Source organism: Oppia nitens, unplaced genomic scaffold (assembly GCF_028296485.1).
Source record: "Oppia nitens isolate AA-2021 unplaced genomic scaffold, nextdenovo-longstitch-racon4-pilon3 scaffold6_pilon_pilon_pilon, whole genome shotgun sequence".
NCBI lineage: Eukaryota > Metazoa > Arthropoda > Arachnida > Sarcoptiformes > Oppiidae > Oppia > Oppia nitens.
The window spans coordinates 4,843,285-4,863,585 of NW_026533250.1; the positions used below are offsets into that span (position 1 = coordinate 4,843,285).

A 20,301-nucleotide genomic window follows, 5' to 3' on the forward strand; every position below is an offset into this window, starting at 1 on the left:
ACCGGTCGTATCCGGAGTCGAAACGGCCCGAAAAGTCTAGTAGTTTTACCGAATTTGTTATTTTTAGTTTTTAAAAAATATATTTAATTAGCTAAAAAAAATTAGGTAATATATATTTTATATAACATATGATTTAAATCAATTAAATAGTTTAATGAACTTTTTATGAATTATTTTGTGACTTTAATTCAAGAATATAATTCTCTAAAAAAAATTTAACATTTGTTATTAACTTATCATTTATACAAATAATCAAAATTGAATAAACAATAAATTATTCAAATATAAAATACTATTTCTTTATTATTATTAATATATGAGATAATACTGTAGTTTATAATTAAAATTATAACTTTTCTTTGTGTAATTTGGTTACAATTAGTTAAAATTTGTAAAAAAAACTTTTATTTTACTTTCTAATTGATAAAAAACAATCATTTTTTAATAACAAAAATTTTCAGAAAATATTCTATTATTTACTATTAATCAAATTATTGTAATTTGATTCAAATATATGTAATATATTGTTGTTGTTGTAAATATATATATACTTTTAAAAATTTTGAAACTACTAAATAAAGTTAATTTGTTTTGTTTGGATTCAATTGAAATATTGTTTTGTTTTTTTGTGGTGCAGTCAGAGGAGAGCGCACTGAGAGACACAATTGGATACATATATTTGACATTTCTTTTAAAAATTATTTCTTCTTATAAACAATGGGGAAGTCATCCGACTATGAGGTGGCGTTCTTACAGGCGATTATCGCTTCCTCACCGACAGCAGACATCACTGTTACCTTTAAGACAATGGATTAAATCAATAATTATAACACATATATATATATATTTAAATAATAAAACAAATGATTTGAATGACCGACTATAAGGTATGTCCTATTAAATTGACTTACAATAACAGTGTTGTCCTCTTTGCCGTACTCTTCACGCATTTTTGTGCCCATTTCGCCGTCCGGTACGCGTAGATCATCGCGAGTGTCGCCCTTTTCGTTCATTAGTATTACGAAGCCATCCTTACTAATGCCAAACAACTACAACAACAAAAAATAAGATAATTATTTAGTGCACATGTAGTCAACGGTGTGATCAATGTTGGGTACAATTACCTGGAAGTCACTACGATTAACATTCGGTACATCGATATTGTGAGTCGATGGACACAATTCTAACTGATTGCCGATTCTAGTGGACAACAAATACTTAAGAAAATCGGCCACCAATTGACTGTCCACTTGTCGACGGCATCGACAGCATTTGATTTGTTTGTGGTTTAATTGTTTATTAACATCTATTAATAACTTAAGACAACTATTGTGGTAAATGTGTCCACAATTTATTATACTGACATCGAATTGAAGATTATGACAACACATAGAACAACGTTGTTTGACATCATTTATCTACAATTATCACAATGTCCATGGTCATTTTTTAAATTGAATCTATTGTTTATCATATATATATATTTAGTATAAACCAGTGATTAACTTTATATATAGCAATTTTTTTAGTTATTATTATAATTTATGAAAAGTACAATGATAAAAGTAAATCACACATATATAGACTAGTACAAATTAAATAAATGTTTTATCTTAGTCATAGTTAAAAATATTAGTTATTATTTATTGTAATGTATTTTTAAAAACTTAATTAAAAATTATTATGTTATCTATGAATAATTATTTTATTTATTATAATTTTTATTATAAAAAAAGTTATCATTAATACCACTTAAACTTAATCACTGGTATAAACTAATTCCCAAATGTATACGCTATCTGTATCCACACTTTTAATACTGTTTTGTTTAATAACATTGGGTTTGTATATAAAAAATATATATTTTGTAAATTATTTTTCAACAAACCTTTTGTTGTCTACCATTGTCTGACATCTCGCCATCAGTGGTGGTAATGTTGTTGTTATTGGTGGTAATGGTGTTATTATCGTTGATTTGATCCATCCTAACATTTTTAATTGATTTACTTAATACTAACTTTAGTAATGATTTATTTTTATGACTTTTATTTCTCAATCGACGCCTAAACGACTGATCTTTACTAACAATCTGTTTGTTTGCGACTGACATTAAAAGTACAAACAAATCACTGTATGATTCGTAAAAACTTTATTTTTTTATAATATAAGTAAAGTTCAGAAATAATTATTATAACTAATAATAACTAATATTAATAATAATAATAATAACTAAACCGCCAATCAATTTGTATAATACGTATAATGTTTGATTGGATATCAATAACGTCTAATAATTTTTTATTCAATTTAATGTTAAATAATGTAAACATTGTTGACGTTATTATTGATATACTTTATGTAATAAATACTGTATTAATATTTAATAACAAAAATGTTAAATACATTACTATTGAAACACATTATTACTATCGGCGGCCAAACTGGTGGACAACAATTATTACGATCATCACCACTGTTGGCGGTTGTCAGCGATGGTGGCATGCGATGTCTGACCACTGGCCGCGTGTGCCGTACCTACCAGTACGACACGGCCCAGAACCGGCCCTATCCGGAACCGAAACGTTGGCCGGAAAAAAATCTAATAGTTTTGCCGCCGACTACCGAATTGGACGCCACTCCAAACATTCGGGTAAATAAAAACCGATTATCATATCATTCACAATATACCGAAATCTAATAACATCTTCATTCACATTACATGACTATTGCAGACCTATTGTCACTATCGGTCAAACATCAAGTATTCGCCGAAAAAGATGTGGTTTATAACCAGTTTTGTAAGTATCATATCTTCTTCTCAATGGTCAACCAGTGGACAATTGTTTTTATCTAACTTTATCTCTGATCGGTAATAATCAAATGATCAGATCCGCGGGATGTCTATCGATGAGGCCGTTAAACAGTTGTCGTTTGTGCCGAAAAAAGGCGCCCAAATTGTCAAAGAGATACTACTGGAGGCCCAGGAGTTGGCCGTTCGGGACCATAATTTCGAGTTTCGTTCGAATATGTGGATCGGCGAAAGTTTTGCCACCAAAGGCTTTGTGGTCAAAGGTATCCGAAAGCACGCGCGCATGAGGTTCGGTGAGATTCGCTATTTTCATTGTCACTACTTTGTACGGCTGGTCGAAGGAAAGCCGCCGAAAGACTACTGGGGTAATCAAAAGGACGGAAATCAACGACTCGAGGAATGGGTTGACGAACTGCGGGCCAGACGTATTGACTATGGCTTGTGAGGAGTAGATCGGTAACCCGATAACAGAGTAGATATCTATCGTAATTAATAGTCATTGAAATTGATCCATACATTAGTATGTGTGTGTGTTATTGTTGTTGACAACAATTTTATTTCATATATTATAAAACAAATTTCTAATCAAATAAAAATCATTACATTTTTATAAAAAAAATCATTTATTTCTAAATAGTAGTCTATTATTTATTTACACACAATTTATGTACAAATATATCTTAAAATATTGTTTTTAAAAAAATCATTAATTATTACTATTATTTTTGTCACTTTCTCTGATTATAACCAAATCTTTTTTGGTAACCATTCTTCTTGAACTTAACCATCCATTTGTTGTCTGCCTTTTTATTCTTTTTGGCCGACCGTTTGCGGACACCCATCGATCGTATAATCATTGTCTGCCTGTCTTTCCAACTATTCTTTGCCTTATCGATAGCCTCTTTGCTATAGAAGATGTCTTCATCGAAACGACAATCATTTTTAGTGAAAAAAAATTTGAAACCATTTGGCAATGGTTTTTCCGGCACTTGAGTTACATCACTAGTGTTTTTGATTATCTTTACATGATTTACGTCATCTACTTCTACTTCATCATCACTACTGCTGCTGTCGTATCGGAAAGGATTTGGCAATGATTTTGCTTTTTTCGGATCCAATTTATCATAAGTAATAGGTTTAACAATTGCCGGCTCTTCTGTGTCGTTATCTTCATCACTATCCGGTGCACTACTACTTGTGCCAAACAGTTGTGTTAACGAAAAGTTTTCTCCCTTTTTGGAGAAGGACTCCTTCAGATCAGAACTAACTTCATAGTAGACCTCTTTTGACACTTCATTCTTAGATTCATCTTTATTTAGAACCGATTCATCAAATGTTACTTTCTTTGATGATTTTAACACATTTTCATCGGATGGTATCGTCACTTCAAAAGCCGAAGGATTAGCACCTTTGGGATCAAATCGTGAAATAAATAGATTATCTTCATTAAGCTTTTGCGATGACTTGTCTTTGATCTTTATTATAGACGACTTGATGTTTGTTTTGTTCAAAACTGATTCCAATAAATTCAGATTCTTTTGCTTTTCAGTTTCAAACTCATCTCCTTCTTCTTCATCGTTATCTTCATTTTGATCCAAAAATCTTTCATCAATTTTGAATCTAACGTCATGTGCGAACCGGGAGTTCAATTCAATCAGTTTTTCGACATTTTTATCGCTAATCTTCGTATTTAATTTGCTCTCAAACTCTTTGACATCAACATTATCATCACCACTGCCATCATTATCATCGGAATCGCTTTCAAACAGTGAAATCGTCGGCTTTTTATTAGTGGCTTTCAATCCATTATTAGCATCACTTGATTCCCGTCTTATTTGTGACAAATAGTCATTCACTTTACCACCAAATAACTCATCATTTGCTTTGGTGTCATTGTCGTCATCATCAGTAAAAACAATACGTTTGTTTTGTCGTTTATCGCCACTGATGGCCTCTTTGACCAACAGTTGCTGACGTTTATCAAAATCTTGTTTATCTTTCAATGTCTTCAATCGTTTCTCGTTGGACACCAATTTAGTGGTTGACGCCACCGAAGAATCCAAATCATCGCAACCACCACTTGTTGTACGCAGTCTTTTCATCGGCCGATGATCTTCAGTGGTCATAATCTCTTGATGAACAACAGGTGAACCATTTTTACTGCTATCGACATCATTGACAATAACGGCGGGCATACTATTGCTATCTTCGGCCAACAGTTTGTCGTCTGTTTCATACGATTTGATGCCTTTAAACTTTGAAAACATTTGAATAGTCTATATCATCTACAGTAGGACTAGCAGGTAGTGTCCGATTTACATAACTACCTGTCCTTACAATTTGTATAAATTAGTCAATAGTTGTGACATTAAAATGCAATCCAATTATTGACAATAGGATGACAAACACACGTGTAGTTTATTACACAATTTACAAACACACTATCAATGGTAACAACAACAACACATGTGTGTTCAGCCAATCAGCGTTCAGTATTATTGTTGCTATTATACAGTATTAAAAAATTTTTTTATTACAGTATTATTATTCATATATAACGTTACCTAACTATAGGGGACAACTTAATACAAAAAACAATAGTTACATCACAATCTATTTAAATGTCAATAATTTAAATAATATATATATAGTTAATAAAATAATGTTTAATCATAACGTTATATTTGTATACACATATAAAAAAATTTAATTATTAAATGCTTTTAAAATACTTAACAAATTTTGTATTATTTTTATATACTGTATATATATGTTATCTATAATAACAAACTATTTGGTACTTTTTAATAGTATACAAATACTATACTAAATAGACCTAAAAATGTATGCATAAAATAGTATCAATTCTAAGTAATGTTATATATAAGGAAATGGATGTATTTATTATGTGTATGTAATGTATGGTAAGGGCCAGTGTGTGTGTGTATGTGTGCAGCACTGGTAGTGTATATGTGTTGTGAACACGTCATTAATTTAATGACAATGGCGTTCAATATGTGAAACAGTTTTACAGCATTGAAGGCCCCAAACGCTAGAGAGAGTCAGTCATACCGACCGATCAACAAAAAAAAAACCACTAAAACCAGTGCTGCTGAACAAAACGGTGGGTGCTATAGATATATTCACTAAAATTATTGTTGTATTTACTACCAGTGCTCTGTCTGTCTGTATGTGTTGAGTGCACTGATCTAACGATCCCTTTCTTTCTCCAACTCTCTCTCTCTCTCTCATAGCTCTAGCGTTGCTGAGGAGGAGTCGCACCGACACGTTGTGTGGTTAGTAATAGTATAGTTTAATAATAATTTTTTTTATGGACGGACTCCACTGGCACAACTGTCCACTAAATTTTTTTTTTAACAATTGTTGTCACCGATAGGTATTGAAAGACTGATAATCTACTGCAAGAATCTACTCCTCTGTTCTTAAGGTATGTCAATATCTATCTCTCTCTTTCTGAATACACTATTACTATTGGAAGCACTGGTATGTATGTGTGTGTGGAGAGAGGTATGTGTTGTTGCAATGCCGACAGTGCGCTGCCATTAACAACAATATGGACGCCGCCACCGACGGCTGATGGCTGTCTAATAGTTATTAGCGGCCAATGCATTGCCATAACAGCCAGTGGCCATCCCTTAGGCGATAAGTGTGGCTAAATGTTAAGTCTAAGTGTGTGTTAATGGCAGTGAATAACACTGTGTTATAGGCGCCGACATATTGAATGGTGTGCACAAACACATACATACTGAGAGCACAGGGACGTCAACACACGTGAGACACGTGTTGTATATCTCCCGAGACTTGCTTTCCAATTAATACTTAGTGATTGTGTTTTAATAAGATTTTCATTAATTTTATTAAATTTGTTTCAGTCCTCTACTACTAAAACCCGAAAATACTTTTTGGATAACAATGGAGAACGACGAAGGAGAATATCACGGTCAAGCATCTGCCGGTGCTTCAGCTACCTATCCGGTCCAGTGTTCATCATTGCGTAAGAACGGGTTTGTTATGATCAAAGCCCGTCCCTGTAAGGTAATGGAGATGAGCACCAGTAAGACTGGCAAACACGGACACGCAAAGGTGAGTTAGTTTTGTCCCGAAACATACCGGTGCACTCGTTCATCGATGGCCCGAGTGAGTGGTCTCAGTCTAACAAACGAAATGTTTTGCATGAAATTATAGGTTCATTTGGTAGGACTCGATATATTCACTAATAAGAAGTACGAAGATTTGTGTCCATCGACTCATAATATCGATGTACCGAATGTTAATCGTAGTGACTTCCAGGTAATTGTCCCCAACATCACACTATTGACTACATGTGCATTAAATAATAATTAATAATAATCTTATTTTTTGTTGCTGTAGTTGATAGACATTAGTGACGATGGCTTCGTCACACTAATGAACGAAAAGGGCGACACTCGCGATGATCTACGCGTACCGGACGGCGAAATGGGCACAAAGATACGTGAAGAGTACGGCAAAGAGGACAACACTGTTATTGTAAGTCAATATAATAGGACATACCTTATAGTCGGCCCTTCAAATAATTTGTTTTATTATTTAAATATATATATATTTGTGTTATAATTATTGATTTAATCCATTGTCTTAAAGGTAACAGTGATGTCTGCTGTCGGTGAGGAAGCGATAATCGCCTGTAAGAACGCCACCTCATAGTCGGATGACTTCCCCATTGTTTATAAGAAGAAATAATTTTTAAAAGAAATGTCAAATATATGTATCCAATTGTGTCTCTCAGTGCGCTCTCCTCTGACTGCACCACAAAAAAACAAAACAATATTTCAATTGAATCCAAACAAAACAAATTAACTTTATTTAGTAGTTTCAAAATTTTTAAAAGTATATATATATTTACAACAACAACAATACATATATTTGAGTCAAATTACAATAATTTGATTAATTAATAATAATTTTTTAGCTTAATTATCAAAAAACATTACATAATTAAATATATATATTATATAATAAATATTTTAATTATCAAATTATAAACATTTTTTCCCGGGAGTATATCTAACATAATAATTATTATATATGTATTTTTTATAAATTTACAGTAAATATTGAGACACTAATTATATATATATATATATTTACAGTATATTGAGGGAGCAATGGATATGATATGTTGTGTTTAAAATTTTGATGTGAGAGTGAGTGAGTGGGTGTGTAAGAGAAATGATTTAACTAATAATAATTTTCTATTGAAATTGAATTTTTGAATTATAAAAATTAAAAAAAAATTTGAGAAAATTTTGTTTACTTTTTATTTTGTTTTATTAATGAATTTTGTTTCTCTAGTAATCATTGCTATTGTATTACTATTATTAATGATTCTATTTTTGATTGAAATCTATTATTTTTTATCATTAAATTTTTAAAAATCAAGTGTTACTGTATTAGGTTTATTGCATTTATTATAATTAGAAATATATAAAAAAACAAATTGTTTTATAAAAAAATAGTTTTCATAGAGTTTGTAATTTAATGTTTTTTTAATTTGCTTTAATAGTGCTTTAATTATGACTAAACTTAGGATAGATTTTAGAAATTTTTGTTGTCTTAGTTAACTCCTGTGATATAAACAACTCAATGTTAGTGCTTATGAAATAATAATAATAATAATATTTGTAATTAATATTTTATGTTATTATTTATTTTAATCAATTAGTTAATAATTGGTTTCGAAATTTTTAATTATTAAAATCATTGATTAAACATAGTGTTAGACAATTTCAATTTAATTATAACTTATATTTACATTTTTTAAAAATTGCTAAATATTGCTATAAAAAAATACTTAATTTATATATATATATATATTATAGTTATCTAAATATATATATAAAAATTTCTCATAAGTTTCTCATAACTATTTGTCATAAATTATTTCTCAAAATGAAATTTAGTAAAATTTAATTTACTTATAATTTTTTATGATCTATAGCATCGATAATACAAAAAAAAATAATAATAGTTATTAATTTATTAATTTTATTTAAATTAATTTATAACAATTTAGGGAAACAATATATTGTATTATGATATATATATATATATAATTTTAATTATTTTTTTCATATTTATAAACAAACAGAAAAATTAATTAATTGATTATAATTATTGGAAAATTCGTTTCTATATATTTATATATAATTTAGTTTATATTTTTTATTAAAAAATGTATAAACAAATAGTATTAATTAATTATAAAATTATTTTTCATATAATTAAACAAATGTTTTTTATATAATTATTTATATAATAATAATTAATAAAAATAAAATATAGAAATTTATTTTTTGATATATGAATTCTAAAAATTTATTGTTTCTTTTTTTATATTAAGTTAACTTTATTTAAAATAATAATTTTTATTAAAAATTCAATAATATATACTTATTATAAATACTGTAAACTTATTGCAGAAATTTAATGAAATATATTTAATTTAATATTTTTTTTAAAAAAAAACCTCATTATATTTATAATATTATTAATACGATTGTAATTAAACTTAAGATGATTATTACTTAATTGAATTTGAAAAATAATTATCAATAATTATAATTATTATTATATGATATATACACCATATTTGATAAAATGTTTTTTTTTATTTGATAAGAAAATATAGACAACATAAAAAAATGTCTATAATATTAATATCATATTTATAAATGCGAGCTATTATTAAATATTATTATATAAATTATCATTTGATTGATATTACTTTATGAAATTGTTAGTATACTATAGAATCTATAGATAACTTGTTTGAATTTATTATATAATTTAAAATACAAAAAAATATATAATCTTAATAACTTTTTTATAACTTAATTTTTATCACACATTACTCTGTATAGTAATAGTGAACAATTATATTATATTTATAATATAATATAATTATTCAATAAATATTGTTTTAAAATAGTGAGAGATAAATGATTAACTATCAAAATTATTTATTAACAATAAAAATGATTATTTTAAAAATTGTAATTATTAAATTTAAATCATATTTAATCTTTAAAACATTTTTTTTCTGTTGATAAATATAATCTATTGGAAATATTTTATCTAATTTTGTTATTATTGATTAAATAATATGATTTATTTGTGTTTTATATTTTTAATCAGCAAATTTAAATGTCGTTTTTTGTAATATAAATTTTTTTTGATCAATCAGTATAAATATTTTTAAAATTTTTAAATATTATTTAATTATTTAACAAATAATCCAGTATTACTATGCTAATGATTAGTCAATTTTGGATAATTATTAACAAAAAACACTAAATTTTAAACTATTATTAATTATTTAGTTATTAATAAAAAATTTTATTTGTCATTTATTGGGTTAAAAAATTATAATTTAATTTCTATATTTCAAAGTGTTTTACTTTAATTCAATTATTTACTTTATAAATTATTGTATATATTTATTATATAATAATTTTTTTTAAAACAAACTAATGTCTTTTACAATGTCAATAATATAAGCAAATCTTTATTTAAATAAATATTAAAAAGTTATCAAAAAAAATAAATAAATTATTAGACTATAAATAACTTTTTTTCAAAAACCATTAAATAACTAACACTTTTTTATTTGATAAAATACTGTTATAATAAATATAAATTTTATATATATATCTAGTACTGTAACTAAAAAAATACAAGTATTTTATATATATTTCCTATAAGCGAAAGTGTTATTCAATTTTTTAAAATTAAAATAATAAAATAAAACAATTTTCTAAGTTAACGGCAAATTTAATTTTCAATTAATTTGTTTAGTGTATAACCAATAAAATATAAGTCAAGCTAATAACTAAAGTGTATAATAATAATAATAATTATTATTATTATTATTATTTATTAATATTGGGTACACAATTAGTTTGGTAAGTAATTTATTTTTAAAATTACAAATCCTAAATATACCGTACTTCCCCTCCAACCGATTTTATAAACCTAACTGTGCTCTCACAATGTACTGTATATACAGTACTAAATGGTTCAGTGATAATGTGAAAACTTGTTTATTATAATTTATAAATTATTATTATTATTATTATAATATTTTGTGTGATCAAATTATATTTAAATTTATTTAAATAATCTAATTTAAATGCCACCAAACAAAAAATTGTAAAGTTCACTATTATAGAAAATAGATAGCAAATATTTTATCTAGATAAATTTATGTGGAAAAACATATATAATTCAACAACAAAATTAATAATATATAAAATTTATATTTAAATATATTTCAATAACTTGTTTTTATTATCACTTTTGTCTGGTCAATGACTATAGTAAACTCAATGTATGTTTAATAATAATAAAGTCATCGGGAAAGTCAGTAAATCAGTGCTAAAACTATTTATAAGTAAACTATTGTATTATTATTATTATTATTATTATTATAGTGTAGTTTAAGTAGACATAAACTTCCTCTCTTTATAATAATAATCGACAAAAAAACATTTGTAGAGAAAACTTTCTGAAAAAAATTATCGACTAAAACAACAAATAAATTTTAACACAACAATACCGTAAGTACTATACTGTAGTATACTTTACTAATTATATTTATAAATAAAACAATTTATGATAAGATTAGTGATTACAATGTTTTGTGTCATCATATCTACATATATATTATCAACCATAGTCTTAGGGTAGACATTCATTGTCGATGACTAATAATAATCATTATCATTATAACCAGAGCACCGGTATGCGTGTCCGTCAACTTGATAGTTAGTTGAGAGGGATAGATAGGGGTATACAAACACACATACTTCCAGTGAAATTCAACGATTCATAGCCTTATTATTATTATTAGTAAAACTTTTTTTTACTGTAATAATGTTTTATTACAGACTCTCGCGTATTATAACTGAAAACATATTTTATTTTTCTTTCTTTCTTCACAAAGACTTTTGTGTTTCACAATTCAATGTCTTTTTATTTTAACTGAAACATACAGTATTAAAAAACACAAAGTTTTCAAATTTTAGTTTTTTTTTTAATTTTTATTAATGTGAAAAACTCAGAAACATTAGATAGCTTGCGGCCAATTGACTCATTTCAATGCCTGAGAGAGCACATACATACACACAGAGTCTGTATAGTCAAACTGTATGGTCCTATTAATAGGCATTTTAAAAAACGCTATATATTTAAAAAATATAATTGTTTGCAAACATACGCTTAACATATGTACATGTATTGTGCAAATAATAATAATTATTATTATTTAAAAATAAAATATCATAAATTTTGTGTTAGTTTGTGATTAGTGATTAAAAAAACAAAAACTTTTATTTAATTTTTTTTGCGTCCAATTGTTTGGGGCGTCGTCCGGGACGTCATACCCAACAACAACAAAAAAATCCAATAATACATACCTATGCTATACACAAACCTAAACATACAGTGTGTGTCTCTCTGTTTGTATGAATTTTGATTGCATTGAAAAACAACAACAAAAATAATTGTATTAATACTAATAATAATAAACAATACAATAGTGTGTTTATACTGTAATATATCACATAATATGTTTCGCATTTAAATTATTATAATTTATAGCTATTATTGCAATATTGCAAATGTGTTTCACATAAATTCAAGTCAAAAATATCAATGAAAAGTCAAATGAATTATATATTAAATAATTAAAAATATTGTGAGAAAAAAAATTCAATCATTAGTGCAATCGTAAGTGTCGTTGATATCAAAATCAAAAATAAAACCAAAGCAACAAAAAAAAATAAAATGATTAATCAAAACATTGAATTGAATGATTGAAATAATAATAATAATTAGTAATAATAAGTAATAATAATAAATTGATGACTAAATAAAATCATTGCATTTATTGTTTGTTAACATTATTTTTGTATTTTTTTTATAAATATTTTTTAATATTATTAGTTAATATTAAATATCATAATAATAACAATAATAATAATGTGTTGTCTATTACTGTAATAGTGAACTAACAGTAAAAATATTTTTCATTAGTTAAATCATAATATATTTTTACCGATATTATTAGTCCTCCTATCAGTGGCCACTCACTCACCCGCCGACCGATTGACCGACTCGTTTCCACTCGCGATTGACGCGCGACTCTTCCGTTTGGTTGGTTTCTCTCGTATTGTTGTCCATCGATCAGCTGATCGCTTACCCGCCGATTAGTGGCCACCACTACTACCGCCAACAACGATAATGTCGTCGCCAACATTGGTGATGATGATGGAGCCGATCATTGATCTACAGGAATGTCTCATCGATTCGCCAAAGTTTCGCCAAACACTTGAACAACAAGAATCAGATTTACTTGATTTCGAGTCCCGATTGGACAAAGTGGTCAAACTGTGTACGGCAATGGTCGATATGGGCAAATCGTTTACCCGTACAAAGACCAACTTCATTAATGGTGTCTGGGATTTGCTATTGTACTTCAAGGATGATCCGCCAGTAATGGACAGCCTAAACAAGATTGTCCATACAATGTCCGAACTGCTCAAATACGATACCATACTTGTCGATCAGGCCAACCGTGCAGTGACCAAAAATATGGCCAATTTTCTACGCGACGAAGTCTACAAAGTCAAAGATACGAAAAGACATTTCGATAAAATCAGCGACGAATACGATAGTGTACTCAACAGACATTCGCAGATCTCACGAAACAAACCGATTGATTGCGAAGAATCGGACAACTTGTTGACGGCCACCCGATCCTGTTTCCAGCACTTGACTCTTGACTATGTCAGCCAATTGTCTGTTTTGAAGAACAAACGCCGTCACGAAGTGGTCGACTCGGTTCGTGTGTTACTTAACTCTCTTTTATTATGTCATGTCTTTGTTTGATATGATATATCCTTTTCATTATCATCTAATATTTTAATGGATAAGACTCTTATAATTATTATTACCGTAGTATTAGTTGTTATTTAGTGATAATTATCTAATTTTTTAGAGATATGATGAGAAATGTTAGGGGAATAGATGAGAGGAACTCATAATCTCTTGTTTGAATTATTTAAATTATGTTTCAATAACTGGACACACATTTGGCTGACCACGTTTGACGGCCAGATTTGATTTGGTCAATCCAATGTGTGGCCACTGATTGTCAGTATTACCGATTGGGTATTAAAATGTTTATCAATTGTATTAGATTATGATGTTTACGGTTATGGATTTTGTATATGGTTTTAATGTTTTAGAAATATATTGAGGTGTTTATTAAATTTATTATAAATTTATATTACCGGTTATGATAATAATTATAATACAGTAGAAATAGATATACATTAATATATTATAAAGGATGTTATATTATAAAAATAATTATCTAAATATTTACATTTTTCTACCATAAAAACAATGATATTAAACAATTGTGTTTTATTTGTGTGTATTTAATATCATAATACCTTATCTTATTCTCCCCTAATGATGACTATCATTCATATACAGTACTCTATGGGTTGAATACCTTATTAATTAAACAGCAATAATATAGTAATATATTTTAGTATTTATAAATAACTTATGACTTTTTTTTAAAAAAAAAATAATAAATTAGTTGAATGACTTATTTCATAAAAATTTGCAGTTTTAACAACAACAAAAAAATAATAATTAACAATTTAATTAAGTAAGTCCATCAATGTTATTTTTTTAGTTGAATATTAACAATTGACACTTTAAAAAAAACTAATTGATTGTTGAAATACAATTAGCACTTATTTGTTGATACATACAATTATTATAATAATACAAACAAACTTTTGGTTTTTTACAAATTAAACAATAATAAGCTATTATATATTTTTTAAAAATCTATATTAATAATATTATACTATAATAGGATTCAAAATTTTAACTGCTTATTGTTTTAAGTAAAAACAACAAAACAAAAAACACTATTAAGTGTTAATAATAGTCGATGATTGCCCACATCCTAAATGTTTGGTAAAATATAATTTATATAAAATAGTTTAATAGATTTAATTTTTTTAAAAATCATTGAAACAAATTATATGTCAATAACTTTTATGACTAGTTGTTTATAACTTTTTTTTAAAGGCGTTTTTCGGGTTAGACTTATTATATACAGTATTTAAAATAAAAATTAATTTAAATAATGTGTTTGTGTGGGAGCTTTACTGTACATCAGATAGTCTTTTAAATTATTATTATTATTATTTAAATAATTAACATAAATATGATATTCAGAGACATAGACAACAGAAAATAATTTTTTTTTAAAAGTTTTTTTAATATAAAATATAAGTATTATTTTGCTCTTAATTATTGTCACAATTTTCTGTTTATTTATTATACAGTTATTATTGTGAATATAAATTACTTTATATTATAATATCATATAATATAATAGTTTTTAATAGTTTATTTTATCTAATTGTTTGTTTTATATTATTTAAATATATTTTATTTGTTGTGTCATTTATTTTAGTTGTTAAGTTTGATGCACGCGTACGGCACGTACTATCATCAGGGATCGGATCTATTTCAAGACTTTGATCCATTCAAGAAAGACACGGCCAGTCAAGTAAGTGTCACAATAATAATCAATAATAATAATAATTGTTTGCTTTAAATGTTTAACAAAAAAAATATTTAATTGCTTTTAACTGTTATTTCTCATTTTAATTTCATATTATATCTATATTTTTTGTTTTGCATGTGTAACTTACCGGTAAATGTTAAAATGCTATTACTATTACATAATAAATGTTATCCTAATTATTACAGTATTATTGTTAAAAGTTAATATTATATTTGTTGATATGGAGCCCTGATTGTGGGAAAAAAATTACTCATTAATTAGATTACATTAAAATTATATGAGTTAATAATAATTTTTTTAGATAATCAATTAAAAAACAATAGGAATAAATAGGATATACAGTATATATATATGTTATATAAACTTTTACTTTTTAATCATATTTTATTAGATATTCAAAAAATGTTTAACCTTGATCATAAGCTTATTATTAATATAACACAATTATATTATTATACACTATAATGATTCATATCATTATCATATCGTATATATTATTAAAGTATTGCACAATAGTTATCAGTAAAAATTAATTACCGGTAAGTATTATTACATTTTTTTGTCATTTACAAATTGTAAATTTATATCCATAGAAACATACATATTCATGAATTATATAATAATTGCTTAACATTTTAATTATATATATATATATACTAATTTATTAACTAATTTTAGTCAGAAAAATAAATAATTGCTAAATATTTATATTATATCTATTATTACAGATTATTATTTATAGCAAATATAGTTAGTTATAGTTAAAATACTGTATTCCTATTGCATATAATATGTTGTAACTAAACACTAAAAAAAATAGTTTATATATTATATTTTTCAGACAATTTAGTATTATTATTATAAAATATGATTCAACACAAAAATGTAGACAATTGGTAATACACACTCACTTTTATATCCAAATGGAAAGGTAGTCCAAAGGTCTGTCCCTATCAGCTATCAATCCTTTATTTTTTTGTTGTTGATATTGTCTGATAATCCCAGATATTTTAGTCGATGTAATTTGATAGACAAAAAATAAATAAAAAATGTTTAAAATAGTATAATAAAAATGTTAATTTTGCGTTTAATAAAATAAGTAAAATAAAAATGTTAGTTTCATATTGTATTTGACTGTTGCTATAATATTAACTAACTAACAAACAAAAAATAAAACTATTATTAACACATTAGAGACAAAATTATTATTTTTGTTATAAAAAAAACTTGTGACTAAACCCATACATAATAATAATAATAATAGTATTAATATTAATATTAAATATCACATGAATATGATTAATTGAATAATGTTTGGCTGCAAATTAAGTATTGTTTTATTAAACAAAAAATCTGTTTATAAAATAATAATAATAGCATTTAATACAATAAATATAACATATGATGGTATGTGTAATGGTATTAAATTATTTATATTTTATTCTCATTTATAATTATTTTTTATTTGTGCTGATATTTATTTATACAGCCAATGAATTTGCAATAATAATACTGTATTTTTTGTTACAATCACTTTGTACTAAAAAAAAATTGCACAAAAACTAGTTGTTTGTATAGGAATTAATTTTTTAAAAAACTAATCACTCAAATGATGTCTGAAATGTCAATGATTTGGACCTAAAAATAACAAATAAATGTTTATCTAATTGCTTATTATGTGGTATATTATATACAGTACTGTATAATAATATATATAAATTAAAATTTGTACTAAAAATGGTTAGCCGTCATCATCATTGAAGAACTGCTTACAAATGTATTGTCTAAATGTTTTGCCAATTAGTTTGTAGTGTTTTTTTTTTAGGCATCAAATGTCATCATAACTGTATTGATCTTAGCTTCTGAAGACATTTTATGCTAATATTAATAACATATTTAAAACAAATTAATTAATTACTAATTTTTATTCAATTTTTGTTATCAATTTTTTTTTCGGGGATCACTATTTTGCATGACTTTGTACATCACATTATATATAGACTAACAGCCAATCAGTTGTTGTGGATATGGAGGACAATAACAAATTGTTTTCTTATTTCAATATCCTATTAAAGATAATAGATATGCGGAACAGTACTAATATTCTGGAGAAGCAGCTCGAGTCGAGGCACACAATGGTGTCATCGAAACAGCCGATACCCAAACTAATCAAATCGGATAAAATACGACTCGAAGGTTATCTATTCAAGCGTACGTCCAATGCATTCAAGACATGGAACCGTCGCTGGTTTATCATTCAAGACCATCAATTGGTTTACCAGAAGAGATCGCACGATAAGGAGCTAACGATTATGGAGGAAGACTTGCGACTCTGTACAGCAAAACACGTCCAGTTTATGGAAAGACGGTTCTGTTTTGAAGTACTGTCGCCGTCGAAGAGTCATATACTTCAGGCCGACTCGGAAGAGGCCTGTCAACAATGGATCAGTGCTATGCAGGCCGGTATCGATGCTGCCTATAATAATAACGACAACCATAACGATGGCCAGAGTCTGGATTCGCAGGACTCGTGGTGTACGGCATCCAGTAATTCGAGTGCTAGCAAACAGTCGTCGCATAGTATTAGTAACTTATCTACCGCTGCCGCCGGCGTTGTTATCGGTGTGGCGGCAAATCCTCAATTAGTGAATCCACCGGCCAAACCTCCACGTATGTCCTATACTCAGATATTGGTTATACCGGGCAACGAATTGTGTTGCGACTGTGGTGCAGCTGATCCCAAATGGGCCAGCATTAACATCGGTATCACACTGTGTATCGAGTGCTCCGGTATTCATCGCAGTCTGGGCGTCCACTTGAGTAAAGTTAGATCATTAAATTTGGACGCCTGGGACGTGGAACTGATCAAAGTGATGTCCACATTGGGCAATACACTTATCAATTCGATATACGAGGCAAAAGTGGACGAAACGGTTGCCCAGAGGGCCAAACCTGACAGTAGTCGCGGTCAACGAGAACTGTGGATCAAAGCCAAGTATGTGAAGAAGGCGTTTGTCGACAAATCGGACGCCCAGTTAATGTTGTCCAAAGCTAGTGAAGAAACCAAAACTGAGGCCTTAACGGACAGTAGTGCAACAGATAGTGACAAATGTGATAATGAACTCAAAGTTAGTAGTAGTGGTTGTAATAATCAACCGACAAATGATACAAACAATAGTTGTTGTCATAATAGTACCGATAGTAGTAGTAGTAGTGATGGAACTAATAAAGTTGTGGATGAATGTCCCACAAGTAGTAGTACTGTGGAACCGGTGCCTAAAACTGTTGACAACGAAAGTGATTCAGAAGACGAAGACTCGGAGGAGACTCAGCTGATTATCAATAGTTGTGATAATACTTCTAAGGAAAACAATAATATCAACAATAAAAGTGATCACAAAGTGGTTGGCAACAACTCATGTGATATAAAAGTCGTCAAAATTGATGAAAACAAAGAGATTGTTGTTTCGCAACCAACTAATAGTGATGTCAAAGATGTAAACTCTGTGGTGTTGTCGTCGTCGTCACAAATGATCGATAATACCTATTATAATCAAATGCTATATAACTCGGCCATCAATTGTGACCTGAAAACAATGAGCACCGCACTGGCCAAAGGTGCGGTAATCAACTGGCCTAACACTGATGACCAGAATCGGACACCTTTGCATCAGGCAATCATGAGCGACGCGGTCACTGTTTGCGAATACTTATTGCTTAACGGCGCCAAATCTAATGTTACCGATAATAACGGCACTACACCGCTTCATTTGGCCACTGAACGCGGCAATACCGGGTAATTTAGATTTTATTTTCTGAAAACGTGTATATTATTACCGGTAATTGTTTTTTTTAATATTTTTTTTTGATTTTATTATCATTAGTCAAGTGTGTCTACTACTGAAACGAGGCGCAGACCAGTCCTGTACCGACAAGAATGGTAACAATGCACTGATGATTGCCATCAATAATGCTAACGCAGACATCGTTACACTGTATGTGAAAGAGAGATAGAGATCTAGTATTTTGATAATTGAAAATTGATTGTAATTTTGATTTTTTTATTATATGTGATAATAGCTTAAGACTGGCCAAACTTAACGACGAAATGAAAAATGATGAAGAATTTGGTAATATTAGCGATGAAACGTTCAACGAAGTGGTCCGCGATTTCTCGCAATTGGCCTCACAGTCGCCGGAAAAGTTACGCCGAAATAATAATCATAATAATAATAATAACAACAATAATAACAGTGAAAGTGATATTAAAATTAAGTCACAAAATACTACTGTCTCTTGAAAATCACTTAACATTTTTTTCATATATAAATGAAATATTATTATTGATTTAATTAAAACAATTAGGTTTTCAATTAATTTTTTTCTGTACATAAATTTATACTTTTTATTTAGATTTTTTTATAATCAAAAAACTTATTTAGATATAAAATTATTTATATATATATAGATAAATAATATTTATATATACATTATTATACTGTATTTTGTTTTTTAAATTATTTATGTATACAGTATACTGTATAACTTGTGTATCGTAATTATGAGATTATTAATTAGTAATTTATATTTATTACTGAATTTGAAATATATTTTTATTTTATCTTAAATAATAATAATAATAATCACATAATGTTTTTATTTTACTGAATTATTTAATTGATGTCATAATTATGAAAAACAAATTTAAAAAAACAGATTGTTTTAAATTTGTTAAATTTCTTAAATATTTGTCCAATTGTTGACAGAGTGCCTAAAATATAATAAAAACATTGATCAATGATATTAGTGATAT

The 20,301-nt window shown here is 27.4% G+C and overlaps 5 protein-coding genes across 6 annotated transcripts; 3 read left to right on the top strand and 2 right to left on the bottom strand.

The window, feature by feature from the left end:
• Positions 1–529: 529 nt before the first annotated feature.
• Positions 530–1,414, bottom strand: LOC128962903 (eukaryotic translation initiation factor 5A-like). The gene is made up of 3 exons (XM_054309308.1): positions 1,125–1,414; positions 912–1,049; positions 530–797 (listed from the first exon to the last, which is right to left on the bottom strand). Exons 1-3 carry the CDS (start codon positions 1,389–1,391, stop codon positions 735–737), a joined length of 468 nt encoding a protein of 155 aa, XP_054165283.1. The 5' UTR covers positions 1,392–1,414; the 3' UTR covers positions 530–734.
• A 940-nt stretch (positions 1,415–2,354) lies between these two features.
• On the top strand, positions 2,355–3,335 carry LOC128962899 (39S ribosomal protein L22, mitochondrial-like). Its single transcript, XM_054309304.1, has 3 exons — positions 2,355–2,650; positions 2,733–2,798; positions 2,889–3,335. Exons 1-3 carry the CDS (start codon positions 2,393–2,395, stop codon positions 3,252–3,254), a joined length of 690 nt encoding a protein of 229 aa, XP_054165279.1. The 5' UTR covers positions 2,355–2,392; the 3' UTR covers positions 3,255–3,335.
• A 165-nt stretch (positions 3,336–3,500) lies between these two features.
• LOC128962893 (nucleolar protein 8-like) lies at positions 3,501–5,273 on the bottom strand. The gene has a single exon (XM_054309298.1). It carries the CDS (start codon positions 5,074–5,076, stop codon positions 3,538–3,540), a length of 1,539 nt encoding a protein of 512 aa, XP_054165273.1. The 5' UTR covers positions 5,077–5,273; the 3' UTR covers positions 3,501–3,537.
• Positions 5,274–5,822: 549 nt separating this feature from the next.
• Positions 5,823–7,827, top strand: LOC128962902 (eukaryotic translation initiation factor 5A-like). Of its 2 annotated transcripts, XM_054309307.1 has the most exons (7): positions 5,823–5,933; positions 6,064–6,105; positions 6,207–6,257; positions 6,703–6,913; positions 7,016–7,120; positions 7,202–7,339; positions 7,454–7,827. In XM_054309307.1, the coding sequence occupies exons 4-7, from the start codon at positions 6,743–6,745 to the stop codon at positions 7,514–7,516; spliced, it is 477 nt and encodes a 158-aa protein (XP_054165282.1). In that variant the 5' UTR covers positions 5,823–5,933; positions 6,064–6,105; positions 6,207–6,257; positions 6,703–6,742; the 3' UTR covers positions 7,517–7,827. The 2 variants fall into 2 exon arrangements, with proteins under 2 accessions (XP_054165282.1, XP_054165281.1); XM_054309306.1 differs by lacking the exon at positions 5,823–5,933 and having other exon boundaries at positions 5,980–6,105.
• Positions 7,828–12,871: 5,044 nt separating this feature from the next.
• LOC128962886 (arf-GAP with coiled-coil, ANK repeat and PH domain-containing protein 3-like) lies at positions 12,872–19,788 on the top strand. The gene is made up of 5 exons (XM_054309291.1): positions 12,872–13,711; positions 15,375–15,470; positions 17,489–19,284; positions 19,373–19,483; positions 19,569–19,788. Exons 1-5 carry the CDS (start codon positions 13,112–13,114, stop codon positions 19,786–19,788), a joined length of 2,823 nt encoding a protein of 940 aa, XP_054165266.1. The 5' UTR covers positions 12,872–13,111.
• The last annotated feature ends 513 nt before the right edge of the window (positions 19,789–20,301 follow it).

Coding starts and splice junctions, on each gene's coding strand:
- LOC128962903 (XM_054309308.1), bottom strand. CDS start 1,391: ATGTGTTGTCATAATCTTCAATTCGATGTCAGTATAATAAATTGTGGA. Junction 1,050..1,124: donor TTAATCGTAGTGACTTCCAG/GTAATTGTACCC, acceptor TTGTTGTTGTAG/TTGTTTGGCATTAGTAAGGA. Junction 798..911: donor AAGAGGACAACACTGTTATT/GTAAGTCAATTT, acceptor ATTGTCTTAAAG/GTAACAGTGATGTCTGCTGT.
- LOC128962899 (XM_054309304.1), top strand. CDS start 2,393: ATGTTAAATACATTACTATTGAAACACATTATTACTATCGGCGGCCAA. Junction 2,651..2,732: donor ACGCCACTCCAAACATTCGG/GTAAATAAAAAC, acceptor TGACTATTGCAG/ACCTATTGTCACTATCGGTC. Junction 2,799..2,888: donor TGTGGTTTATAACCAGTTTT/GTAAGTATCATA, acceptor TCAAATGATCAG/ATCCGCGGGATGTCTATCGA.
- LOC128962893 (XM_054309298.1), bottom strand. CDS start 5,076: ATGTTTTCAAAGTTTAAAGGCATCAAATCGTATGAAACAGACGACAAA.
- LOC128962902 (XM_054309307.1), top strand. CDS start 6,743: ATGGAGAACGACGAAGGAGAATATCACGGTCAAGCATCTGCCGGTGCT. Junction 6,914..7,015: donor GCAAACACGGACACGCAAAG/GTGAGTTAGTTT, acceptor ATGAAATTATAG/GTTCATTTGGTAGGACTCGA. Junction 7,121..7,201: donor TTAATCGTAGTGACTTCCAG/GTAATTGTCCCC, acceptor TTGTTGCTGTAG/TTGATAGACATTAGTGACGA.
- LOC128962886 (XM_054309291.1), top strand. CDS start 13,112: ATGTCGTCGCCAACATTGGTGATGATGATGGAGCCGATCATTGATCTA. Junction 15,471..17,488: donor AGAAAGACACGGCCAGTCAA/GTAAGTGTCACA, acceptor CATTATATATAG/ACTAACAGCCAATCAGTTGT. Junction 19,484..19,568: donor AACGCAGACATCGTTACACT/GTATGTGAAAGA, acceptor ATGTGATAATAG/CTTAAGACTGGCCAAACTTA.